Source organism: Podarcis filfolensis (assembly GCF_964270895.1).
Source record: "Podarcis filfolensis genome assembly, chromosome: 11".
NCBI lineage: Eukaryota > Metazoa > Chordata > Lepidosauria > Squamata > Lacertidae > Podarcis > Podarcis filfolensis.
In genome coordinates, this window is record NC_139613.1 from 18,697,615 (window position 1) to 18,725,514 (window position 27,900).

General features: G+C 42.5%; 2 protein-coding genes across 2 annotated transcripts in view; both read right to left on the reverse strand.

The window, feature by feature from the left end:
- TTC33 (tetratricopeptide repeat domain 33) overlaps window positions 1-2,182 on the reverse strand; it is a 30,664-nt gene extending 28,482 nt beyond the window's left edge. Inside the window, exons 1-2 of the mRNA XM_083576298.1 lie at window positions 1,844-2,182; window positions 397-626 (exon numbers count right to left, since the gene is read on the reverse strand). Of these exons, the coding sequence (XP_083432424.1) occupies window positions 397-617 (221 nt within the window). The 5' untranslated portion in view covers window positions 618-626; window positions 1,844-2,182. The remainder of the gene's footprint in view (window positions 1-396; window positions 627-1,843) is intronic.
- Window positions 2,183-5,265: 3,083 nt separating this feature from the next.
- The window catches only part of PRKAA1 (protein kinase AMP-activated catalytic subunit alpha 1), a 36,942-nt gene continuing 14,307 nt past the window's right edge, over window positions 5,266-27,900 (reverse strand). Inside the window, exons 2-9 of the mRNA XM_083576193.1 lie at window positions 24,662-24,803; window positions 22,800-22,893; window positions 20,404-20,548; window positions 16,304-16,391; window positions 14,642-14,866; window positions 12,840-13,323; window positions 12,148-12,274; window positions 5,266-10,355 (exon numbers count right to left, since the gene is read on the reverse strand). Coding sequence (XP_083432319.1) covers window positions 10,111-10,355; window positions 12,148-12,274; window positions 12,840-13,323; window positions 14,642-14,866; window positions 16,304-16,391; window positions 20,404-20,548; window positions 22,800-22,893; window positions 24,662-24,803 — 1,550 coding nt within the window. The 3' untranslated portion in view covers window positions 5,266-10,110. The remainder of the gene's footprint in view (window positions 10,356-12,147; window positions 12,275-12,839; window positions 13,324-14,641; window positions 14,867-16,303; window positions 16,392-20,403; window positions 20,549-22,799; window positions 22,894-24,661; window positions 24,804-27,900) is intronic.

Genomic DNA, 27,900 nt, shown 5'->3' on the forward strand with positions numbered 1-27,900 from the left:
AAGTACAGTTTCAGGTTAAGAACAGACCTCCAGAACGAATTAAGTACGTAACCCAAGGTACCACTGTATTTCTAATCCTCAAACAACACTGTATTAAAGAGGTCTTTATCACCATCTACTGGCTAGTTAACATTACTACTACTAGATCATGGCAAAAAAAAACCTATTTTTTATATCTGTACTCTTTTTTTGACCGTAGATAATGGAACTTCCCCCTCCTCTCCCCGCTCTGGCCCCACACCCTCCTGAAATCTGCTCCAGAGGGTTGGGGGGACCCTCAGAACAGATTTAGGTGGCACACAGCAGAGAGGAAGTTTTATTGCCCAGCCAACACAACCTATACACCTCAAAAAATCCATCATAAGACTTAAATCTTTCAAAAACCATCATCTTTACCTTTCATTCTCAGCCAAAATTGCACCTTCATCCTTCAGATGTTTACTTTTGGCTATGCAGTCTTCCAGGAGAAGCCCCTTTTTTCTTTTAGTGTCATGGAACCATTCAGCTTCATCACTGTCAGCAAGATCCTGCTCATCAGCAGCCTGAGCTTCAAATTGCTGAGATGTTACCTTCGACACCTTCTCACCAATCTTCCTCTTCCACCCAAAGGAAGCCATTTCGGAAAGCTTTTGGAAAAGAAGGTAATTTCAACCATTGGCACCATTTTGTTTTAACACAAACCATAACAAATGACAACTGAAATTAGTTGCGACAGAGGTTAACTTGCTCAAAAGAGACTGATTTGTGCAAATGAATTCTGGCCATGGTGTGACTTCCACATCAGCCTTGCCAACTTTAAAGACTTGTCGAAAGAGGAAGGTCTTCAATAAGCATCAATAATAACATTAGGAATACAGTGGTACCTCGGGTTACATACGCTTCAGGTTACATATGCTTCAGGTTACACACTCTGCTAACCCAGAAATAGTACCTTGGGTTAAGAACTTGGCTTCAGGATGAGAACAGAAATCACTCGGTGGTGGCGTGGCAGCAGCGGGAGTCCTCATTAGCTAAAGTGGTGCTTCAGGTTAAGAACAGTTTCAGGTTAAGAACGGACCTCTGGAACGAATTAAGTACGTAACCAGAGGTACCAGTGTAATAATAATAATAATAATAATAATAATAATAATAATAATGGCAGCAGAGGTATTGCCCCATCTACTAATTAATGGGAGCGTATTCCAAAGGGTAGTCTATCAAATGTAATAATAATTGGGACTATTACAAGGATATTTGGGCCACCATTCAAGCAAAGGCTGAAAGGGCGAGGGAAAGTCTACATCAGGAACAAGGGGGTAGGGAAAGGAAGACCAACATTGGGATTGGCTGGGGGTCCTGCCGCCCAAGGCAGTCGCCTCACCTTGCCTCACGGGTGGGCCAGCCCTGTCCCTACATTTATCAGAGAGGGGTGCAATACAGTGGCAGTGAAGTATCAGTAAATGGCAATGGTTATTATGGGATGGGGTGAGGGAAAAGAAGCCTGCACCTCCAAACTTCCACTGCCTCCTCAACCTCCCTCACAGAAACTAAACCAGAGACGAAAAGTGGAAGGCTTTAAAGGAAGGCACTTCCCTCCTTCAGGAGGCAGAGAACAAGGTGCTCAGGCAGCCATTTCTCTCCCTTGAGAATATTATATCCATGTTTAATTGCCTTTTTGATGACACCCCGCCTTGCCCCCAAAGCGCGCGCCCCCACTATGCTTTTAGCGGTTCTTATCTGTAAGCCGCCTTGAGTCCCTGTCAAGGGAAAAGGCGGGTATAAATAAAAATAATAATATAATAATAATACAGGGGGAGGAGCGGAGGCACAATCCCCAAATGAAGACGGGGGGGGGGATATTTACCTGAGGCCCCCTCCCCTCTCCAGCTCTGTCACAGTCCGAGCCGGGTCACATCTGATTTTTCAGCTCCCCGGAAGCGGGGGTAGGGGAGAACCGGAAGCAGCCGCGCTCGGCCGGTTTGGGAAAGCAGCGTCTATGGCAGTCCATGAGGCCACTTCCGGTCTAGAACTCAGGAAGGTCTTCGCTCTCCCCTGACGGTCTTTTGCCGCAGGGGCTTCTAACGCGACCCTCTCCCTCCCTCTCAGGGCCGGGAGAGACCATAAAGATTTCCATGGTAGAGCGGCGCCGCCCGACCTTCGCCATTGCATGTTTTATCTACCTTCTACAGGAGCCGGCGGAACTGAGAATTCCACCCTTCCGCCCAAAAGCATGCTGGGTGTTGTAGTTCAAGGAAGGCAGCAGCGCCCTGATGCGCCAGTGGCTGTTTGATGGGGTTGTTGTTGTTTAGTCGTGTCCGACTCTTCGTGACCTCATGGACCAGAGCACGCCAGGCATTCCTGCCTTCCACTGCCTCCCGCAGTTTGGTCAAACTCATGCTGGTAGCTTCGAGAACACTATCCAACCATCTTGTCCTCTGTCGTCGACTTCTCCTTGTGCCCTCCATCTTTCCCAGCATCAGGGTCTTTTCCAGGGAGTCTTCTCTTCTCATGAGGTGGCCAAAGTATTGGAGCCTCAGCTTCACGATCTGTCCTTCCAGTGAACACTCAGGGCTGATTTCCTTAAGAATGGGAGAGGTTTCCAACCCCAACCTCTCTGTTTTTTTTTTTTATATAAATATTTATTAGATTTTCCAATTTTATATAAACACAAAAAGAAAAAGAAAAATATTAAAAACAAGTCAATTTCAGTAACAATTTTTCAATAACATATTTCTTTGACTTCCTCGTACCTCCCCTTCTTGTTTTCTAGTTCAACTTGTTAATCCAGCAAATCCTAATCTCTTAACATTCCTTTTAAAATAACACCTTATTTTCCACTCAACTTTTTTTAAATTTAATGACTTAAACAATTTTAATCCCTATTATCTTTATCATAACAGCTAGAGACCACAAAAGTTCAATCCAACATCTTTTCAAAGTTCATTACCAACCCCAACCTCTCTGACCACCAAAGGAACACAAGTCATAGCTGTCAACTTTCAGATTTGAAAATAAGGGATCAGCAGCCTCAAAAATAAGGGATCACCAGCCAAACCTGTCCCGGGGACAGTCTATGGGATATCTAACAATCCAGGATATCAGCGGGAAGCAGCCAGAAACGGCGCTGGAATAAAGGAATTTCCCGCAAAAAAAGGAAAGGTTGACAGCTATGACACAAGTGAATAGCAAAGAACCTGTACAAGCGAGGCTGATGCAAAACCCCACAAGTAAAATAGAAACATCGCCACTCGACCCCAGCCCCACCCACCTCTCCCCACTTCACCTCTCTCCCCCTTTTCTTCCTAATGTCTCAACAAACAAAACTGATCTGTAAAAAATGTAAAAGTAATCTTTAAAAAAGAGATTGCACGTACTTTTGTAGACCAAGAAAATCCTTAATGAAAATACATTTTTTAAAAAAAGAATGGATAGTTTGATCTTCTTGCAGTCCATGGGACTCTCAAGAGTCTCACTGTGTTGCCGTGGCGAAGGGGCTTGAATAACTCCAAGAAGCTATGAGCTATGCCGTGCAGGGCCACCCAAGACGGACAGGTCATAGTGGAGACTTTTGAGTAAATGTGATCCACCCGGAGCAGGCAAGCCACTCCAGTATCCCTGCCAAGAAAACTCCATGAACAAAAACAACAGGCTTGATGGGGGGACGCCACAAAAAATTGGTTATGCGCACACCAGATATCTGGCCTGGGGACAGTGGAAACACACCCATATATGCAACCACGCTGACCTTAACCTTCTGAAATCATGTGCTCTCTGAAAACCTTCACTCATTGTGAAAGGGAAGGTTTTTTACAACTGATTTTAAACTGCAATGCTAGCTCTAACAGGTTTGAGTTACATTGACTTTGTAAAAATGCTACTAATAAATAATTCATTTATACATTTATATTCTGCACGATTCAGCACAAATGCTCTCAAGACGGGCAACATAAAGGATGCACCTAAACCATGGGTAGGCAAACTAAGGCCCGGGGGCCGGATCTGGCCCAATCGCCTTCTAAATCCAGTCCGTGGACGGTTTGGGAATCACTGTGTTTTAACATGAGTAGAATGTGTCCTTTTATTTAAAATGCATCTCTGGGTTATTTGTGGGGCCTGGTTGGTGTTTTTACATGAGTAGAATGTGTGCTTTTATTTAAAATGCATCTCTGGGTTATTTGTGGAGCATAGGAATTCCTTTTTTTCTTTTTTTCAAAATATAGTCCGGCCCCCCACAAGGTCTGAGGGACAGTGAACCGGCCCCCTGCTGAAAAGGTTTGCTGACCCCTGACTGAAACGACAGCACATCTTCTGGCTGCACAATGTTTCTCAGCACCTCACTTGGTTTCATAAACCCATCCCCTAGAATATACTGATCGCAACAGCAATAATGGGTATTCTTCAGGGAAGCTTGTCTGGCGTTACTAGTGTCCTTATTAAAGAATCTGACAAATGTCTAGAAACCCAGCAAATGCTCAGGAACAGTTGAAATAAATGGCTACTGTTGCATTTATTTAATAGCCATTTGTGATGTTTTTGATATTTATACAGTTTTGATATGAATTCAGTATAACTACCACATTCTACTTATTGTTAACTATATTATCGTAAGGGCTGTTCAGATATTGCTGTACTGATAATTTCTGATTCGCTGCTTTGGGCTTTCGGGAAAGAAAAGCACATGGCGGATATTAAGCAGAAGTGAAGTGGAACTCCATTGGTGTAGTTTTTATACTTTTACCAATTTTGTAAGACTGAAATCAAGTTTAACAGCTTCCCAAAGGGTTAAGATGTCAATGTAGACTATAGAGATGAAGAAAGCCAGAATGGTTATTGAAATTAGCTGAATATGCAGTGTTAGCCAAGTTAACCAAAAAATTGAAAGACAACTCAAAACAAGTCTTTATTGCAAAACATTTCTTAAGAACAACTGTGGTAGTCTGAATTTAGTTGCTGGCTTTGAATAACCTCTGTAGCTGTACTAAGTAAAAAATAATGATATAGGAGAAATAATACTTTATTATAGAATGAGTGGATAGGTTTATGCAAAAAGTTAAAGAACAAGAAATGAAGTATAAAGAAAACAGGACATTAGAAGTATTTTTTAAAAAATTACTGTCAAGTATATGAACCTATTTTTCTTTTTTGGTGACTTTGTACTTGTGTGGTAAATGATGTAAATGTATGATTTTCTTTTTTTGTGTTTTGTTGATGCGTAAACATAATAAAGCATTTTATATATAAAAGAAAGAATGCCAGGACACCGTGCACACAAATACATTTCACAGATTTACTTGCATACAATTTAATGTTTATTAAAAGTAACAAGTCATATACAGCTATCACAAGCATATTTTTTTTCATTCAGTATTGCCGAAAAAGAAAAAAGAAATCCGCAATAGAAGTAGGCACATCTTGTTTGTAAGAGAAGGTGGTCATCCATGTCATAAGCTATACAATGGTAAAATCAACTGACAAAAGAAAGTCTCTCAAAAGCTTGTACTGAAACACATAAAATGTCAGAACACATACGAAAGTTGGTCTTTTGAAAATATTGCACCACAAAGATGGACTTCTACCCTCTCACCAGTGTTAAATTACATTGCACGTGGACAGTTTTATACACACACACACCTCGCAACTGATTATGAATTTCAGTAAAAACAAATCATTTGACGGTACTTGGCCAATTAACATGATGCTCCCTATTGACTTTATTTTTGAAGTTGCTGTTGAGAAAGCCCTTTTTTTTCTTCACAGTTCCATGGCTGTCTCTTTTACAAAGCAGTTCCTCTTGTTGCATGACCATCTATTGCCCTATCCTAACATACCACTAAGAAAAGTCAATTCTAAGGTGACCTCATAGGGTCACACAAAAAAGAAGTAATTACAACATCAATATTTTACTGTAAGTGTAAAAAAACCAAAACACTATGAAAAAGGGTTGTTTTTTGCTTGAATAATACACATTGGATAGCCTGCACTTTGGGGAGGCATGGGAAAGTTATTTTTAAAAGAATGGAATAGAAAGAGAATGTTTCATGGCCAAAAACTATTTAAAAAAAATAAAAATAAAAACTGGCCATTTAAGATTAAGTAACTGTACCCTTCTGCTATGTATTTAGCCCTAGGGACCATGATAATATAAAGGATGTATCCAACCAAGTTATATATGGGAACAGACCCATTAGAATTAAAGGACCCAAATTAATGCCCATTAACTTCAATGGTTCTGCTTTATGTAAGAATTAACACTGGATACAACCCAGACAACCTGGTAGCAAAACCAAAAATGACATATATTGTTCCCAGTGCAAAGACACGGGGTGCAATCCACAGATGTTGCTGGCATATATCTTCCCAGTCCCATCCCTCTCAATGGAGCTTGTATAGCAGTCTCACCGAAGCTGTAGTCCTAACGCAAGCAGAATTAGGAATAAGCCCCATTGAACTGAGTGGGACTTCCATAGAAACATGCATACAATTGGGCTGCATATCCCACAGAGATAAGATAGACGATGTGCAGCAGCGATGCTTATGGCTTGTGCCCACTATTGTCTGACGTTTGCCAAAGAGAGCTTTCGGGTTGGTTTCTGAACACATCCTAGGAAAGCTACCCAGCAAATAAAGGGGCAGGGGCGGGGAAGAGTGTGTTCATATCATTTTGCCAAGTGCACTATTAACAACAATAAAAATAAAATCACAATTACTGAATAGGTGCAGCAGAACTAGACATAAAAGGTATTTATATAAAAGGTAGGACTGTTGCTTGGTCCCCCAAGACAACCTCTCTCTCTTACGGCTTCACAGCAGCAGTACATACCCCTTGTTCCTTTAAAGCCCCCTCCCTCCCGACAACACACACACACACACACACACACACATTCTCTCCTTTGGGAGGACAAATTACAGATCGCTGCTCAAGTTCCACTCTAAAGACATTGCTGCATTCTGGAAAGTTATGTTACTGTTTGAAAATAGGCGGAAAATGTGATGTGAGACCACTCAATGTATCTGGCTCTGAAAGACTAGGGCATGGCAAGATTCCCAAGTAGCTGGAGTTTATGGGCTTTTGACACCATAATAAGCCATGCAATGGTCCAACTTCCTTCTAGTTAAACTACCGACAGTCAACAGTGCGTGAATTCATGCAGCAGATGTGGGCTTAAGCAGCTGCATGTTTATTCTAACTCAGTGCATATTCAAGCGCAGATATTGACTATGATGGGACAATCATTACCTTGGTTTAAAGGCAAGCTGTGAACAAGTGTTACAAAGCCCCTTCGCATTAGCTAGCAAGGAAATCAGGAAGCTTTCCATTAAGTATAGTTTTCCATTTTGTCCTAACTGGAAAACTACGGATAACCCAATAGGCCAGGTATTAAACCACTAATTAATTTGGTTGAAAATGGTGCCTTGTTCTGAAGCTGTTAACCATGGTTTCTCTGTTCATACAAAACAGGAAACTATAATTAATTGAAGGCTTCTCGTTTGGTTTGTTCCTATCACAAAGCAAGGAACGAAGAGGCAGCATAAAAGGCTTGTTCATATCTCAGCTCATTACGCTGAGAAACTATTGTTATAAATCCTCCCATTAGCTCACTCAGCAGATCCAGATTAATATTATATCAGTTCAAACAGGTTTGTTCCCTTTGGTGGTTCTCTACTTATTGCTGGCGCAATACATTTGGAAGATTACCACCAAAATGGATGAATAAGAGATCCATTTTCTGTGATCTGCAGGTACTGTGCAGCAAACATAACACTTAACATGGTTGTGTTTTCCTTAACTGTCTGAACAATTAAATCATACTTAACCAACCTGATGCCCTTTGGGTGTTGTTATCGACTCCAAATCCCATCACCCCCAGCCAGGAGACAATGGTCAGAGATAATAAAGTCATAGTACAATAACATCTGAAAGGACACCAGTTTGGGGAAGGCTGACCTAAATCATGGTTAAGGATTGGCTACAAACTAAGGTGCAAAAACAGTTTGCGTTAACCATGGTGAAAGTGCTACATCTGCAAAGCACCATAGGCAAGGCAGTTTCCACTACCTGCTTGCAAGGTGAAAGGCAAGTCATATGTACCTTATTATTTGGGGCGGGACTTAGCTTGGCAAGCTAAGATGTAGCTTCACTGTGTGTTTGGTTTGCTTGAAATCCTAACCAGGATTAAGGCAACAGACCAAACTATGTGTTGATCATGATTGGTATGTCTGCACTGGGCAATGATTGGAAAAATGTAGCATTTCCACTGGCATATCCTTCTGCAATTCTTTAAAAAAACAAAAACGCACACAAAAAAACATTTAAATCAATGTGTTCTTTGGAGTAAATTCATCAAATAAACATTTAAAAAACCCACAGCACACCCAGCTGCTTTTTGCTGTTGCTGGCCATTCTGTCAACACTTGCAGTTCATTACTGAAAAGCACACTTAAGTTTCTAGCGGCCAAACCTGCTCGCTCATTTTTTTAATCAAGAGGTTCCTGTACATTTCAAAACTGAACCAAAGCTACTTATTTTTTAGAAATCTGAATTCAGTATTTAAAAAGTTGTGTAAAAAAAGTGATTTATGCAACACAGGCCATTACCAGAAGAGTAATCTGCCAAAAATCTGTATATGAAAGCCATATGAAAACAGGGCGCCAAGGAATTCTCAGTGCAAGATTCCAGAACTGCATGCACCAATCCACTTGGGACTGTCTGATGAGCCACATGCTGTAAATAGCATGCAGGAAGCTGTTCACTAGCTACCGGTATGACACATGGGTCACTGAATCTACACAGTTGTTAACCTACCAAGGATATTCTTGACTTTAAAGATCGGTAGCACCAGAGGCTGGAGAGCCCCTTTCCCTAAGTCAGGGGTGGATAATATTTTGGGGGGCTGAGGGCCGCATTAGCTGTTGGGGGCCACATTCCAGCAGATCTATTTGCAGAGGAAGGAGCTGGACTTGCAGACTTTGCACAACACCAAAGGCCTTTCCCCACCCTACAGAGCAGCTGGTGGTCAAGAGGGGACCCACGGGCTGGATGAACTCTGGTTATGAGCTGCATCCAGTCCGTGGGGCTAAGATTTTCCATCCCTGCTCTCTGCAGTTCTTGATTAAATCCCACAAGCAAGATCCAAACATCTGATTAGGCTCAGAGAAAGAGCCTGCACTAAGTGTGGGGAGAATTCTGAATTGCTCCCCCAACTAAACAGAGGTCCCTGAAATGCTTCTGAAACATGTGTGTGGCATATGCAGTAGCTGCTCAAGAAAAGTCACGCCTAAAACCACCCTCAGACTCAAAAACAGGTTCCGGGATTCTTTCGATCCCGGCCCATTTCTTCCACTCTGATCACAATTTCTAACCCAACACTGCTCTGATTAAGTCTATTTGGCGTTACAATTTTCACTCTTATGCTTTGTGCAGAATTCAAATGCATAAGGTTTCTGACATTGGGTTGCCTCTAACTAAGGTTTACTCAGAGTAGACGCTTTTAAATCAATGGACGCGACTAACTTCAGTCCTTTCATTTTAATGGGTCCACTCTGCGTACAACCTAGTTGCATCTGCCAACACATTGACTAGCAAAAGTAGAAGTTGCTTTAGCCTTTTTCATCCCAGCGCATCACTGGCTGTCAAAAACCGGAGACCAGTGCCACAAGTTTCAAGAGCTGTTTGACAAAGAGAACGCTTATACTGACAGAGGAGGGTGCAGCTGACGGCTGGGATCCAAAGAGTCACCCCTCATCTAGAAAGTGACCACTTATACTGTAACAGGTATATAATATCAGCAATAGAAATACATACTACAAAAATGATCCACACGGTTAATACTCCATGAAGCCCCAATGTGCGTACAATGAAAGATAAACTCTTGCTGGAAAAGGCTGTCATAGGTTTTTTTTGTACCTGTTATCACAACAGTGACTGTCTAATCATAATTTGCTTCATTACGTTAAGAGGTCTAGACTGCTTTTAAATGTATGTTCAATTCCTGTGCAAATTGCAATGTGGCTAGTCTTCTCAGCGCCGAAGTTAACTACAACTTGATTATAACTGGAAGCATCAGACTATGATTTTTTTCCTCTTTTTTTAGGCATGCTTATTGCTGTAAAAAAAAAAGCCAATCTTACAAATCATTGTGCAAGTATTTTAATAAGATTTGCACACATCTCAAAAAATTCTATCGTGTGGCTCCCTGATCTTGGGGTTAACTCGGTTGCAGAGGAATCAAGGGAAGAGGTCACTGATGAGGTAAGAGACATATCAGAGGATTTTCCTTGAGCTTCAGTGTCCAAATCCTTCTGACAAGATCTGTAGTTCGTCACAGAGCCTGACCTCTGGGGAGTGGTAGTCCCCGATTTTCCTTCGGTAATTTCATCTGGTGCAAGAAAAGAAAACAATTTAAGAGCCGCAGTGACAAGGCTGTACAATGGCAAATGAGGTAGCTGAAGCTGTTACAACACCAAGAAGAAGAAGAGGAGGAGGAGTAGGAGTAGGAGGAGGAGTTTGGATTTGATATCCCGCTTTATCACTGCCCTAAGGAGTCTCAAAGCGGCTAACATTCTCCTTTCCCTTCCTCCCCCACAACAAACACTCTGTGAGGTGAGTGGGGCTGAGAGACTTCAAAGAAGTGTGACTGGCCCAAGGTCACCTAGCAGCTGCATGTGGAGGAGCGGGGAAGCGAACCTGATTCACCAGATTACGAGTCTACCGCTCTTAACTACTACACCACACTGGCTCTCAGTGTGGATTATTATGGTCACAGCTCACCAGGCAAAGCCATTGTGCTTCAGTGGAAGAAGCGCTGACATCTGGTTCTGGAAGTAATCCTATGAACTCAATTGGGACCGTAAGAACTGCCTTGCTGTTCAATCTCCCCCTACCATTCTGTTTCCACTAGTGGCCAGCCAGGAAGCTCACAAGCAATCGTGCTGGCCATTCCATTTGCCCCCCAGCATATGGTCCTTAGACGTATACCATCTCTAAACCCGAGTCTCTCATACAACTATCATCACTATGATACCCTGGTACCTTTCCTCCATGAAAAGTCATGGCCAGCATTCACCTCCACATGTGGTAACAGTAGAGAATGTGGCGGCACAACTGCTGACAGGCTTGAGGTGAACAGATTGCTTTAATTCTGCATTAATTAACATTATTTTTAATATATTAGTGGCCATGTGATAATTTTAGCTTACAAATTTTATTGTTTAATGTCTTAACTTGCATATTAAGGTACTTTTATAGCTCTGTTTAGAGTAGGTAATGTCTTGATAATATAAATGTTTTAAGTTTTTTGTATCAATTCAGTATATTTTCTTTTAATTGTTGAATGATTCTGTGTACATTGGGGCAGCCTTTGGCTATGTGCAATAAAACTAAAAGGAAGAAACGAAAGCTCAAAGCTCTTTACAGCTCAGGACCCCAATTTCTTCTGGAATGCCACTCCCAGATGCTTAAACCGAGGGTAGCTCAGAGGGTAGGGACACTGAGACAGCCTTTTCGGTGGTGGCTCCCATTCTGTGGAATGCTCTCCCCAGGCATGGTTACCTTTGTTGATATCTTTTCAGCAGCAGGTAAAAATTTATCTCTTTCCCCAGGTTTTTAATAAGAACTAAAATTATGTTGTTTTGTTACTAAAAGCTTCCTATGGTTCCCACCCCCCGTTTCTGATGGAAAAGTGTATTTATATTTATGTTTTAAATGTGTTGTAAATTGCTTGGAGACCTCCAGGTAACAAGTAACTCTTAAGTCTGAATTAATAATACAGTGGTACCTTGGATGTTGAACTTAATCCGTTCAATTCCCGGAACAGTTCAAAAACCAAGGCACGGCTTCCGATTGGCTGCAGGAGCTTCCTGCACTCAATTGGAAGCCGTGGAAGCCCCATTAGGCGTTCGTCTTCAGAAAAATGTTCGCAAACCAGAACACTAACTTCCGGGTTTGCGGCGTTCGGGAGCCAATTTGTTCGGGAGCCAAGCCGTTCGACAACCAAGGTACCAATGTAATAATAATGAATTAATAGATTAAACCCGCTGCAGTAAATCTCATCGTGTTTTTAAGCCATCCTCAGATCCCACGTGTGGAATAATAGTGGTTTGCCTCACAGGTTTGAGGGCCAGCACTTTGGATAAGGAAGAGGTTGGTGGCAAATGATCGACATGACATACCATCAATGCTACGAAAATCCAGTAGGTAAGTCCTACTGTCGACCTGGTATAACTGGAGGCTCATTTTGGAATACGTGCCGGTCACTGGATTCTTCCTTCGAACACGCAAGTAGTATGGATTCACCACCTAGGGAACATAAAGGTAAAGGTAAAGGGACCCCTGACCATTAGGTCCAGTCGTGGCCGACTCTGGGGTTGCGGCGCTCATCTCGCTTTATTGGCCGAGGGAGCCGGCGTACAGCTTCCGGGTCATGTGGCCAGCATGACTAAGCCGCTTCTGGCAAACCAGAGCAGCGCACAGAAACGCTGTTTAGCTTCCCACCGGAGCGGTACCTATTTATCTACTTGCACTTTGACGTGCTTTTGAGCTGCTAGGTTGGCAGGAGCAAGGACCGAGCAATGGGAGCTCACCCCGTCGCGGGGATTTGAACCGCCGACCTTCTGATCGGCAAGTCCTAGGCTCTGTGGTTTAACCCACAGCGCCACCCGCGTCCCATAGGAAACATAGTTGAAAGTTAAAATCCCACCTTTTAAAAAATAAATAAACTAAGGGACTCCCAAAACAGTAATGCATAGGTTGATGCCAATGAAGATAGACACGACAAGTCCACTGAGTTGGGATTCAACCCTAAGCCTATTTTTGTAACTTCCTTTTCAAACCATCATCTGTTAGCAGAAAGGAATCATCTCACCTTCCACTCGTAATCCAGCTGTTTGATTGCTCGACAAACTTCTGCCATGATGTCGTTGGGTCGACTCTGGCTCCGGATTCCCAAATGCCACTTAGCTCTCCTGACCCCTTGATGTTTGGACTTCTGTGGGTTTAGCTCGTCGAGCGTATGGCGTTGCCTTGGCGTTTCAGCCACTAAAAATGGCACTCTTTCGGGGTGGGGGCGGGAGAAGTGATCATCGAGAAAGGAATCTGGTGGGCTCGTAGCCAAATAGAAGTCTTTTGCTTCATTCATTATTCTCCTGTTATCTATAATCAGGTGGTAGGCGACCGCTAAAGGATCCTGGTGGTTCCGGTTATACAGGCAGCCCAGCACCTCCTCCTCTGTGCATTCAAATTTATCGCAGACCTCTTTTAAGGCTTCGTCGTCAATCATCGTTGAACTGTAAGATGGGTCCTCGGGAAAGAGGTACTTGGGGAGGTCTTGCTTGAACCATTCGTGTTCCCTAGATGCCAAACGATCCAGTCATTTCAAAAGCTAATTGGTGTATTAGCTAGAAAGCCTTTTATCAACAAAACATGGCAAATACGGATTTTACTTTGACTCAGCAGCTTAAGAACTTTTGAGTTCTCACTTTGAGAATGGAATTTGATGTGGCTCACAGCAGAATGCTGTGATAATTGCTGCAACTGTGGCCAAAGTAGTCATCAGGCTACGATATAAGCCTTTTTAGTATTCTCTCGACCCAATATATGCCTTCTAGCTAATGCGTCTTACAGAGTCTAAACATGAGCACTTCTCTTACACTGCAATCCTAACCAAGTCTATTCAAACAGGGCTTGTCCCCCATTCCAAGTGGGGCAGCATTCTTGCCTTCATCTCATATTGAATTGTGTCTGATTGGATTCAATTCAGAGTAGCCCCATTGAAATTAATGGACCTAAGTTAGTCATGTCTAGCAATCTCAGTGGGTCTACTCTTGTGTATGACTGATGTAGAATACAACTTATAATCTCTGACAGATATTTAAAAGTGAAGCTAGAATAAGATACAACACTCTGTTTACAACTTGATTTAAAACTGACTTAATCTTTTCTACATATTTTATAATATGAGTCTAAAGGTAAAGGTAAAGGGACCCCTGACCATTAGGTCCAGTTGTGGCCGACTCTGGGGTTGCAGCGCTCATCTCACTTTATTGGCCGAGGGAGCCGGCATACAGCTTCCGGGTTACGTGGCCAGCATGACTAAGCCGCTTCTGGTGAACCAGAGCAGCGCACGGAAACGCCGTTTACCTTTCCCGCAGGAGCGGTACCTATTTATCTACTTGCACTTTGACATGCTTTCGAACTGCTAGGTTGGCAGGAGCAGGGACCGAGCAACGGGAGCTCACCCCGTTGCAGGGATTCGAACTGCTGACCTTCTGATTGGAAAGTCCTAGGCTCTGTGGTTTAACCCACAGCGCCACCCGTGTCAATATGAGTCTATTTTCCTGTTATTTAAAGCTTATTCTCGTGTACTTGAATGGTGGTTGCAAAACATTTGAATTACAATGAAATCTAATATTAAAATCAACATATGACAAAGCTAAATATACGGTAGGGACTTAATACATTACTATAACTAAGAAAAACAATGCGAAAGCAAAGAAATGAATCCTGCAAATACTGTTTTTGAAGCATGAGCGTAGGAAGTTATTCAAACCTCTAGGAAATTAAAATGAAGGTTGTATTAAATCTAATTTTTAATACACTAGCATAAAAATTTAGAAAAAGGGGTGCATCCTGGTCTATATTTTATTTTTTACTTCAAGTGAAAAATACCTTATGTCTCTGATTGTAGCTCTCTTCATGGGATCCACCTGCAGCATGTGTTTCAAAAGGCTAATTACTGCTGGATTCAGGTACTGAGGCGTATAAAAGATACCATCACATATCTTTTTAAAAAGAGTTGGCACATGATCATCATCGAATGGAAGTGTTCCACATAACAAAGCATAGAGAATAACGCCACTGCTCCATATATCCACTTCAGGACCTGCGTATAACCTGAAAAATGAAGCTCATCATTAAATTTTGTTCAGGTAACACATACACAAAGCACTTCTTCATCTGGTTTGTCAGTCATTCAGCAATTAATGGAAAAGACTGCACACAGCACTAAAATTCAATGTGCTTTTAACTGTTGCTATAAAATGGACCCCCAAAAAAAGTGTGGTGAACTTTTAGTTAGCCACCATGTCTATGTCAAGTACCTGTTTAGAAGCAAGCCCTGGTTATTCATAACCATGGCTACTATTTGTCTCCCTGCTTTTTCTATAAATGGATGCCTCTGCTGGCATCACAGCGCTAGGAATATCACCCAATACATTTCCCACTAAGGAGGAATTGATAAAACCAAAACCACATTACGATAATTTAAATTCAGATGGCAAAGCCTGAAAACCCTCCTAGGATCATGGTCACCTTGGTTCATAAGATACTGAAATTACTGTATTTTTTGCTCTATAAGACTCACTTTTTCCCTCCTAAAAAGTAAGGGGAAATGTGTGTGCGTCTTATGGAGCGAATGCAGGCTGCGCAGTTATCACAGAAGCCAGAACAGCAAGAGGGATTGCTGCTTTCACTGCGCAGCAATCCCTCTTGCTGTTCTGGCTTCTGAGATTCAGAATATATTTTTTCTTGTTTTCCTCCTCCAAAAACTTGGTGCACCTTGTGGTCTGGTGCGTCATATAGAGTGAAAAATACGGTATTTTCCCAAGCATGCCCCAAATATATGAGTTTATCATCTTCATTAAAGCCAAGAGCTTGCATATTTCCAGCAAAGCTGAATGACTAAAATTGGCAAACTGCGTTTTTTTTTAACCACTTGGACAAGTTATAGGCAGTGTTAGGATGATTGTATCTTGTTGGACTGCACCAGTTGGACTGCCCTCCTGATAATGGCATGATGAAGGGGACGGTTAGGGCAGTGGCATGGTTGGGTACACCAGTGTGCGCAATGAATGGCCCCCATGATGCACCTGTGCACCCCCAACATCACTGCTATCCTGCTCCTACTTCATTCTAATAAGTTGTAGTGATGCCACTGTTTGTAGGATGACTCCATGGAGGATACAAGTCAGCATGCATGGAGCAACTCCATTTTCCTTTCACATAAACAAGCCAGAAGTCTTGCATTTAACTGTATTTTCCCAATTTGGACAAAATGGTTTGTGTAAAAGGGAGAAATGGAATGGCTGCATGTGCAGCCAAAGGCTCATATTCAGATCTTGACTTATTATTATTGACAGTCCAAATGCCAGCCCCCCGAGAAGGTCTTATACATAACAAGCATTGAAAGGAACCAAAAGAAGTCACTAAAGTCAGACATTTCAAGTTTCCAAACCTGGAAGTTCAGCAATCTACCTTGCGGCTTTAACACTGAAGAGCAGGGCTTTGTTTTTGACAATACATATTATACATTTATCCAAGAAGAGAAACTACCTTCCTGAAATTACTTCTGGAGCAGCATAGTTAGGAGAACCACAGCTTGTTCTTAAAAATTCTCCATCTGACATCATATTTGAGAGGCCTGAAAATGCACAAAAGTTCAAATGAAGAGGACGAGCCCCAGAACATATATTAAAGCCTCTCACAGTGCTAAAAAAAATTATTGGCCTACCTGCACAGAAAAAGTAAAATGATGATACCAAACATACAGTAATGTAAAGAAATAGGTTTTATGGTTGTAATCTGAACAGAAATTATACACAACAGGGTAAATGAGTCCCAGCCTGCCCCCCAAGCTGAATTTTTAGGAAAAACTGAATTGGCTATTTTGAGGCTTGTACCAGAATGTGGCAAGACCAAGAATTCTGAAGGGAGTTTAAGAAAACAAAACAGCAGCTGTGTCCCAGAAGTTAGGGAGGAAATGTTCCTCTGCATCAGTTTTAAGAACTTGCTAATATAATTAATAAGAAACTCAATCGGCAACTAATGACAAGCATATTTTATAGATGTCACATCCAAACTTCAAATCACAGGATGATATCCAGCTAAGTGGAGGCCAAACTTGGCCCTCCAGCTGTTTTTGGACTACAACTCCCATCATCCCTAGCTTACAGGATCAGTGGCCAGGGATGATGGGAATTGTAGTCCCAAAACAGCTGGAGGACCACTGATAAGGCAAACCCTGAGTAGACCACTAAAGTCCACTGATTTCAATGTGCCTACTCTGAGAATGACTTAACATTGGACCCATAAAGAGGAAATGCTATTTCATGTACCCTTCACATAAAGAAGAACAGAGATATCATGCTGCTATCATTCATTGCTAAGTCTCCTTCAGTTGACGCATCACCACTTCAGCATGACCCCTCAACCACTTGCAAGTTGTAGTTTATTTTTGTTTTCGCTTCTGCAGGAAGGAAGGGGACAAGACTGGGAAGCGAGCGGCAACGGTAGCCACAACCCAGACAACATCATGCTTCTCAAGTGTACGTAATTAGATCAAAAGGCACAGCTCTGCTAAGGTGACATGCAATGGTGGCACAGCACAAATGTGCAGGATCATCTCTGTAGCACAGCAAAGTGGGGAATCTCTGGCCCATGGGCCAAACCCGGCTCACCAGGGTTTCAAAGTACAGTGGTACTTCGGGTTAAGAACTTAATTCGTTCTGGAGCATAGCTGTCAACTTTCAGATTTGAAAATAAGGGATCAGCAGCCTCGAAAATAAGGGATCAGCAGCCTCACCTGTCCTGGGGACAGTCTACGGGATATCTAACAATCCGGGATAGCAGCAGGAAGCAGTGGGAAACAGCGCTGGAATAAGGGAATTTCCCGCAAAAAAGGGGAAGGTTGATAGCTATGTTCTGGAGGTCTGTTCTTAACCTGAAACTGTTCTTAACCTGAAGCATCACTTTAGCTAATGGGGCCTCCTGCTGCCGTTGCACTGCTGCTGCACGATTTCTGTTCTCATCCTGAAGCAAAGTTCTTAACCCGAGATAATATTTCTGGGTTAGCGGAGTCTGTAACCTAAAGCGTATGTAACCCGAGGTACCAATGTAGCCATTTCCCCAAACCGCACTCACCCATTCCACACCTGACGTCATATGTGACGCTAGGTATAGGGCAGGTAGAGATGCAGTCGCCAGTTCACAGGTGTGTAGTTCCCAGTTGTACATTGGCATGGGATGACAGGCTTTGGCTCTACTCCCCAGCAGCAGCTGATGGGTGGTAAAGTTGAACCCTGCCAGATCAGCTGCAAAGGGTATGCAAACTGCTTTGTGCTGGGGACTCCAAGCCCTCCACAGCCAGCTGGCTGTTGGGCCCTTGGGAACCACTATGCAAGGGGTTTTGGCAGCTTAGCAGGACAACCTACCTGTCAATCATCCAACAGAATAATGCTGTTCTGTGATTGGCGGGTGGGTTGACCTGCCCACCAGTCAAAGTTGGCCTGCAGGGCTGTGGCCAGATAAGGTTCTGGCCTGCTGAGCCAAAAAGTTTCCCCACCTCAGCCAGAGAACGACAGCTCATCTCCCCTTAAAGCCAACCACAGGCAAATTACTTACTCTACAGTGGTACCTTGGGTTAAGTACTTAATTCGTTCTGGAGGTCCGTTCTTAACCTGAAACTGTTCTTAACCTGAAGTACCACTTTAGCTAATGGGGCCTCCTGCTACCGCCGCACTGCCAGAGCACAATTTCTGTTCTCATCCTGAAGCAAAGTTCTTAACCTGAAGCACTATTTCTGGGTTAGCGGAGTCTGTAACCTGAAGCGTATGTAACCTGAGGTATCACTGTATTTGCAAAGGGCTGGCAGAAGGGGAAGGGCCATACATCAAGCAACAGAGAATATGCTTTGCATGCAGAAGTCTACAAGTTCAGTTTCCAGCCTCTCCAGCAAAAAAGGGTTAGGATATCTGCCTGGGAATGCCATTGCCAGTGAGAGCAGATACAGTGGGCCACTTGGGCAGCAATCCAGCTTGGGAGAAGGCAGCTCCTTGTGTTAATGCTGTTCTAAACCATATTTAATATTGGAAAGTTAAAATGACATTCTACTTTAAAGATAAGCAAAGCTGCTTGCTGTCCCAAAGTGTTTGGGCATTGAGATGTAGCAGTCCACCAGAGAGGAAAGATGCGGCAAGGTGGTGAACCTCCAATTATACCGTACCTTTGAAATACCTAAATACTTAGCATTTCCACAGCATCTTTCATCAGAGACCTCAGAGCTGTTTACAAGGGCAGGTGCTAAAACACCATGGGAACAAAACCAAGGCCAGGATTACGCAGCCATATATTCAAATTTATATGCCACAAATTATTTGTAAGGACAATCCACAGTGCAGGTGTTTGTGGATTTGCTTTCTCTAGACTCAGTTTTTTTAAAAGCCAAGGCAGCATACAAATAGCATGGATATATGATATATTTAAGGATTGGTGGGCGGGGCAGGCTCTTCTGTCTAGAAAACAGGTTCTTCACTAAAAGGATGGACTAGGAAGAAGGGACTGCAGGCTGATACAGTGGGCGGCTGGTGGTAAGGTGCCAACTCACATAGTGAAGCAGGGAAGATGAAGGGTGTGATCCTACACACTTACCTGGTAGTAAGCCCCACTGTGGGAGGTTACTTCTGAGTAAACATGCATAGGACTGCACTGTTAAGGATGCAATGCTTATGAAGGGTTTCTTGGAATGTCCCCATAGAACTCGTGGGACTTACTACCAGGTTAACAAGCACAGGATCGGGCTGCAAATTCACATTACATAAGCTTGGTCAAAGCAAGTTGTGGCACCGGCTTTAATCCCATATAAACAGAAAAGAAGGCAGAGTAAATAGGATTTAGTAAGACATTTGCTTTTCCTCTTGGGTGGTTTAATCACCAAGATGCATGTTGAGCGTTCAAATTTAAATCCAAAGTAAACAGTTTGCATTTGATTTCAAACAGCAATAGGCAAGTATACAGAATGCACTGCAGTGTTATTTTTTAATGCCACTGGCTTTCACTAAAGTATATTATACTGAGGTTTTTAAATACAAAATGGGAGCATCATCTGGATGTAGGAGCTAATCTTCCACATCTGTTAGTCTATATAGAATTAAACATCCCGCAGACCAATTTTACCTGGTGAGGGAGACTAATTATTGAGCTGTTGAATCACTGTTTGGCATTTTTTTGTTTGTTTGTTCTTATTTGTTTTAGTTACCATTTTTTCTGAAATTTTCAAACAATGTATTTTGTTAATTAAAAAATAATAATGCAAACAGGAGCAGTATTGAGTTAAATGTTTCCTAAATGAGCAGAGCCTCAAAGGAGAAGGATGCCTCGATAGCATTTTTCTGCAGTGTTCCAACAAAAAGAATTGCCCCCAAAGAAAGAAAATAATCAATGCATTCTAGAAGTTAACAGCTACAAAAAAACTTGGGGGACAGACCTTAAGAACCCTTCTTTCTTTTGCTTCCTAAATAGGCAAAGGAACACCTTAGTACCACAAGACACAGATCTCTGTTTAGTATCAGAGTTCAATGCAAGCACCAGGAACTCAGTACTACATAAATGTTCATTGTATACCAAAAAATAAGAGACATTCATCAAAGGAAACCTACCAAAATCGGCAATCTTGGCATTCATGTGTGCATCAAGCAGTACATTTTCAGGTTTCAAGTCTCTATGCACTACCATATGCCTATGGCAATAATCCACACCAGAAAGGATTTGCTGGAACAGACGTCTACTCTCCTTTTCATCAAGCTAACAAGAGGAAGGGAGAGAGAAAAACAAGGAAAGGGATACATTTTTAAACAAACACACACACATACAATCAATCAAACAAACACACAAACGTACTGCAAGACATTTGAGCATTTCCAATTTTTTAATGGCAGAGCATGTCAGCTTTGTGGCATTAGGATGCCAAATATATTCCCTGTTTTGTTTTGTTCAAAAACAGGGTGGGGAGAAAAATGCTGGGGTACAAAAGAAGTTGGAAAAGTTAAACAAGTCTTGCTTACTTAGTGGTAGTGGCAAGAGCTAGATTAAGAACTTTGCTGTCTCCAAAAAAAGAGAAAAAAACGATTTGGTCCTTGAAAAGCGTAGCTGTGTCAAAACCAATGTTTCATGATTCAGAAAACAGCTTCTTAGATACTTTGTCACATCGACTTTACTTAATAAGGGTATCTAACATGGTTTAAAATGTCAACACACACACATAAATCCTCAACCTCTCCAACCCGCAACTAAACCAAACTCTTTTGAAACTGCGACACACTTTTAGCAATGCTAATACGTGATTTTGCTAATACGTGATAATGCAACTTCACATATGAAAAGCTATCAATCATTCTGATAACAAAACCAGAGGTCCATCAGTTCCCGCTTAAGGTGGCATTCTAAACAATGCCAAACATTGTTTGGTTTTGAAAACAATACGAAGGATCCCTTTGGGTAAAAACTCTGGTTCAGTATAAATACAGTGGTACCTCGGGTTAAGAACTTAATTCGTTCTAGAGGTTCGTTCTCAACCTGAAACTGTTCTTAACCTGAAGCACCACTTTAGCTAATGGGGCCTCCCGCTGCTGCCACACTATTTCTGTTCTCATCCTGAAGCAAAGTTCTTAACCCGAGGTACTACTTCTGGGTTAGAGGAGTCTGTAACCTGAAGCGTCTGTAACCCGAGGTACCACTGTACTGACACCTTTTGACACTGACTAGACCAAGATCAAAGATATCACACAAAGCTTCATCAGACCCTACTGCAGTTCTCATATGAACTAGGGCATCTCGACTGATTGTAGCTCCATGTTGGCAATGGAAACGGATACTGAAAGACCCCCCCCCCATGAGACCAATGGAAAAACTCTTGCTTTCACAGAGCTCAAATAAGCACAAGGAAAACACAATGGAAGCTGTCATATATACGGTCAGACTACTGCCCATCTTGCCCAGACTTTATCTGCCTGAATATGGCTAGCAGGGTTTCATGGCAAAGGCGGCCTCACACTTCTAACTGGAGATTTCAGGATTTGAACCTGGGACCTTCTGCATGCAAAACATGTACTCTTACCAGTGAGTTACAAGACCAAAGATCAGCCTTGATCCTTGAAGCTACAAGTTAGACTGCAGCCTAGCCAAATGCCTTTCCGTGCCGCTTCTTACCAGTGTGCAACCATTCATCCGTCATACAAATATATCAATAAGGAAGGGAAGGAAAAAGTTGCAGCCACAGATACATGACTTCACTGGTAGAAAAAAGAGTGCCTGTCATTCTCCTTTCCAGTTCATTGTCCGTTATTCTGCATCTGCTTCCAGGAAAATATATACATTGAGGGGAAAAATACTTTGGAAGGTGATGGGTCTCTCCTTCACTGCATGAATTTAAACAGAGGTTGGATGGTCATCGGTCTGTGATTAGCTGTGATTTCTGCAATGCAGGGGGTCAAATGCCTTTCTCATGGGGTCCCTTCCAACTGTACAATTCTATGAAAAAGAACTGGCATACAATGCTACTACTATTAGAAGAGTGGTGTTACTGATCAGAAGTACTTATTGTGGATACTTTCTTCGAAAGTTAACCGCAGAAATGGGGAGGAAAACACCACTGGTATTTGTTTACATGTATGTGAACATTTTACGCATCCTATCACCCACTACTGCTGATCTACACAGTACCAGAGTTGATGCCATTTCTAAATAAGTCAGAGACTGGGTCCTAGAACTCAAGATGGGCTGCTCTGCACAAAGACATGGCTCATAAAAGTGATTGTGGGAACGATGTAACATGGGGTTAGAGAACAGTCCAGTCACTTGCTCTGTTCCATGAACTGTGAAATTGCAATTTTCTAAAACAGAGAAAGTTCATATAAGCAGACTACTCGAATGTGAAGTATACTTTCTGCATACTTCGCTTTCAACATCTAGTCTGAACCAATGAACTCACAATTCTGGTCAGCAGCCCACTCATGAAAAATATAGGGAGGATTTTGAAAAAACTGGGTAGACTTACCCTTCCATTTTTACAGATGTAATCAAACAGTTCACCTCCTGAAACATATTCCATCACCATGAATATATCGGATGGGGTGCTGATAACTTGGTACCTGAGAAAGAAAATATATTATTTTACTCACTGTGTACACTTACTTGAGCCATACAAAGTGAGCAGCTCTTCCAATTAAAGGGTGTGTACGGATGAGCAACCAAATAATACATGTGCTTATCTAGAAGTGAAGTTTCATCAGGTTCAATGGAGCTTACTTTCACATTCAGAGTGCGAAGGATTTGCCTCAGGCCTTTCCTTTACACATGCAGCTATCACAGGATTTTCTGAGTCAGTAAAAAATGCAGAGCAGACCTGTGGCACCTGGAGGGAATCCATGGTAGCTTTTATTGATGCCCTAGACTCCTGAAAGTCTTCAGGGACTGCTTTGGACTATCCTGGACCAAAGAAAATATGAAGTACTACTGTCTGGAGCTGGGGAAAACATTTCAACCACCAAGTCTATTTTACCACACATCACCCAAGAGGCAGTATGACTTGACTATGGCAAAAGCTTCCACAGCTAGGGACAGCATCAAAACAAGGAGAGGAGATTCTGAGAAAGCAGGTTCTTGATCAACTAGGTTATACGTTGGATGGACTGTGTGTTGTAAAAGGATGAGGCACATAGAAGCAATGCAAATATACCACTCCCGGTGTTTTGAACCATGGTTACAAGATTTTTAGGGGAACTCAGGATCATGCAATCCAGTATTTCTGAAGGAGTGTCTCCACCCCCATCGTTCAGCCCGGATACTGAGGTCCAGCGCCGAGGGCCTTCTGGCGGTTCCCTCACTGCAAGAAGCCAAGTTACAGGGAACCAGGCAGAGGGCCTTCTCGGTAGTGGCGCCTTCCCTGTGGAACGCCCTTCCCACCAGATGTCAAAGAGAACAACAACTACCAGACTTTTAGAAGACATCTGAAGGCAGCCCTGTTTAGGGAAGCCCAGCCAGATGGGCGGGGTATAAATTATTATTATTATTATTATTATTATTATTATTATTATTATTATTAATCTCCCTGACCCTTGCCATACCTCACAGAACTCCCTCTGCCTTAAACGTGATGGTGCATTACATCAGCATTGAGTGCTACTGCTAAAGAAACCCCTTCTTAACATTGGAAGCTATTTCAGATCTTGGTTGCAAACCCTGGTAAAGATAGAACCCTGGATAAGGCTTGCAGAAGAAATTGGAATCAGAGGAAGGGAAGAGAGGAGAGTCTTATGGCCCCTGATCTTCTACGGTATGATCTACTGCTTGCTGGTTTTGCTTTTTAGATTGCACTTTGTCTTGTTTATAGGTTGCGCTTTTGTCTTATTTGGTACTGTGTCGTTTTTGCGTAAGCCACCTTGTATACATTTGTAGAAAGATGGGGTATACATTTAATTACAAATCGTGATATTGGCTCCTAAGACCTACTGCAGTTGCAACACAAGCAGGTAGTCAGAAGACGATACACACCATAATAGGTAGACGTTTAACTGCTTGCCATGGGGCAACTGCATTACCTAGTACTAAAACACACACACCCCCACACACATATTCAAGCCTTGCTTCCACTGACTTCCCCAAGGGAGTTATTTTCCATCCTTGTTATTGTGCGGCTGAAAAAGCCTTCACTCAACATTTTAGCCAAGAGCCTTCCGGCTCCCTGTGAGTTATAAATGGTTGCTTGCCATGACTGGTTTATAGCACAAAGGAGAAACAAGAATCACACCAGAAAACCTGCCAACATTCATTTTGCCCATTGAACGGGAGAGCTCCATTTCTCAAGGAACACCCAGCGCCCGGGAGATTATTCTTGAACGGAAACATCCGTGAACTTACAGCTTGATTATGTGCGGATGCCGGAAAAGCTTCAGGTTCTGAATCTCTCTGCGGATTTTCCCCACCACATCAAGGCTGCGAATCTTCTGCCTGTTCAAGATCTTCACGGCCACTTTGTGCCCAGTCAGCTCGTGTTTGCCAACTGAAAGAAAGAAAGAAAGAAAGATAGTTAGTTTAGCCAGGGTTGGCAAATATTGCTTCAAAAAACTCCAGGGACCAAGGGGCTCTCATAGACTACAGTGGTACCTCGGGTTAAGTACTTAATTCGTTCCAGAGGTCCGTTCTTAACCTGAAACTGTTCTTAACCTGAAGCACCACTTTAGCTAATGGGGCCTCCTGCCACCGGAGCACGATTTCTGTTCTCATCCTGAAGCAAAGTTCTTAACCCGAGGTACTATTTCTGGGTTAGCGGAGTCTGTAACCTGAAGCGTATGTAACCTGAAGCGTATGTAACCCGAGGTACCACTGTATTTCATTGATGCTGTATCAGGTGCCTTTACCCTAAAAGAGGTTGGGGGAGGGGGCTTCTTTCAGATGACTTCACCTGAACAAAGGCAAGCCACACCGGTTACTTCTGCAGGAATTATTCAGCGGGACACACCTTACTTCCTGATCACTCACACAGAGTTCTGCTTATTTACTATATACTGCCTTCCAGACAAAAGAAGAAGAAAAATGACCAGGCAAGTGAGAATTGCTGCCAATCAATCAGAGAAGCTTTTGTAAACATCAAGAGGGTCGAGTGATATGCAAAAACAAAACAAACCAAAAAACCAAATAGAAGGCACTTGTGGGAAAAGATGGGGTCATAAAACAACAGTAACTTGCACAGACTTGGTTGTTGCAAGACTGTTTCGGAGGAGCAATTTTTAAAAGGGCAAGAGAATGTACCTTGCAAACAGGGCCACAAGACAGTCTATGGTTGAAACTAGCAACAGTTGTGTGTTGTTATGGGAGAGGTGTGGAGGGTCGTAAATTTTATTGCTGTGAAAGGAGGTGATTGGAGGCGGTATAGTCCTATGGTTAAACATAGGAAATGGTTATTTAAGACCATGCCCCTCCACAAACATTTAAAGGAAGAGTGGGAAGACATATTGCGGCAGAATGCAGCAGCTAGACTGGTGACTGGGAGTGGCCGCCGGAACCACACAACACCGGTTCTGAGAGACCTACATTGGCTCCCAGTATGTTTCCGAGCACAATTCAAAGTGTTGGTGCTGACCTTTAAAGCCCTAAACGGCCTCGGTCCTGTATACCTGAAGGAGCATCTCCACCCCCATCGTTCAGCCCGGACACTGAGATCCAGCGCCGAGGGCCTTCTGGCGGTTCCCTCACTGCAAGAAGTGAGGTTACAGGGAACCAGACAGAGGGCCTTCTCGGTAGTGACGCCTGCCCTGTGGAACGCCCTCCCAGCAGATGTCAAGGCAATAAACAACTATTTTACTTTTAAAAGACAACTGAAGGCAGCCCTCTTTAGGGAAGTTTTTAATGTCTAATGCTGTATTGTTTTTAATATTCAGTTGGAAGCCGCCCAGAGTGGCTGGGGAAACCCAGCCAGATGGGCGGGTATAAATAATACATTATTATTACTATATTATTATTATTATTATTATTATTATTATTATTATTATTATATTAGATCAGTTGCGATGGCTGCCAGGTCAGTTCTGAGCCAAATTCAGTGATGGATTTAAAGCCCCAAACAGCTCGGGCCTCAAATATCTGAAATGCCCTACAGACTTTCTCGGGTGTTAAAATGGGCAGCAGGGGCCCTCTTGGTAGCTCACCACTGGCAGAAGTTTTCTTGAGCAACCTGGGAGAGGGCATTTTCTATGGCAACCCCTATGTTGTAAAATCCTCTCTCCACAGAGGTGAACCACTGTAAACCTTCTATCGTGTACTTAATATTTGCCATTGATGCCCAAGAGATGTATCTGTAGGACCTACCCTATGATGCTGACTGCAAATTTTAATTGTAATACTGAATTGAGGGAGGCAGGTTGCATTGCTGTGACCCACTCTGGCACCTTGTGGCGAAGGGTGGGTACAAAATCTAAATAAATATATAACAGCAGCACAGCAACGTATTTGCTATCTCTGGTACTCTTTGGTCAAAAACAAGTGGCTACCCCACTTAACCATGCCATATTTTTTGAGTAAATGTCATGATTATCAACCAGCACTGCAGCCATTCTGCCCCACATGCCAGATCTCACAGGCTAACAAATGAAAGTTGCTTCGTGCAAAGGGCCAAAGCAGAATTACAGGGGGAAATCAATGAGTATGGTCTTTCCATTGAGGGGAGGGGTTTGTTGGTGGTTTTCCATCTAATAATTAGCAGTCCCGTAGGACTACTTCAAAGATCTGGGAAGTGGAGAAGGTGGTGTCATTTTCTAATCTAAATCACATACCTACAAACAAGCACAGAGGACCCCCCCCCCAAAAAAAAGAAAGCTATTAGCTCTATGGAGTGAAACTTAAACTCATATGGCACCTATTCATTTTTCTCTGCAGAGCTACTAGTAGTTTTGTCAATGGGAGAGGGTAAGTTAGAATGACCCCTGGTATTCAAAGCAGCCATGTGGGACAGCAAATCAATAAAAACTGGGAGATCCTGATCAGCGATATTTCACAATATCACAATCTTTTATTTTCCATGCTGTTTTTTAGATATATAATTGCAATGCTATCAGGAAACCTTCATTGTCAATATATGCTTTACTTAACCGTCTTTATAGAATGGGGAAGTGCAAATCCACATAAATTATATACAGTTACTTGCCGCTATTAGCTGCACGAAGATGATACAGAACTCAACTCCCAAACCTTCCAACGTTCATTATACAAACCAACCAGAAAGCCTCAGTTTCTGAAAGAACAGCCTGTCTTATAAAGGGGGGCATTACCGTTGAATAGAAACAGTCATGAAAAGACACCAAGAAGAAAAACCAGTTTTCACACAATCTTTTGGGGAAATTTGCATTTATGAATTCGTGAACAATATCATCATCTTGTTTTCCAAACAGAAAGCTCATAGGATGAGCCTCAAACACAAGGAGAAATTAGGAAGACAGCAAAAGACATACATGGCAATTTCAAAATGCCTGGGCAAAACTAAATCTAGATACAAATAAAAACACAACAAGACTGTAAGGACATGAAACTGGTGCTTCAGGTAACCTCAACTTTAGAAGTCAATTCTCTAGTGACTCACCAAAGTCTCAGTCTCTGCACATTCT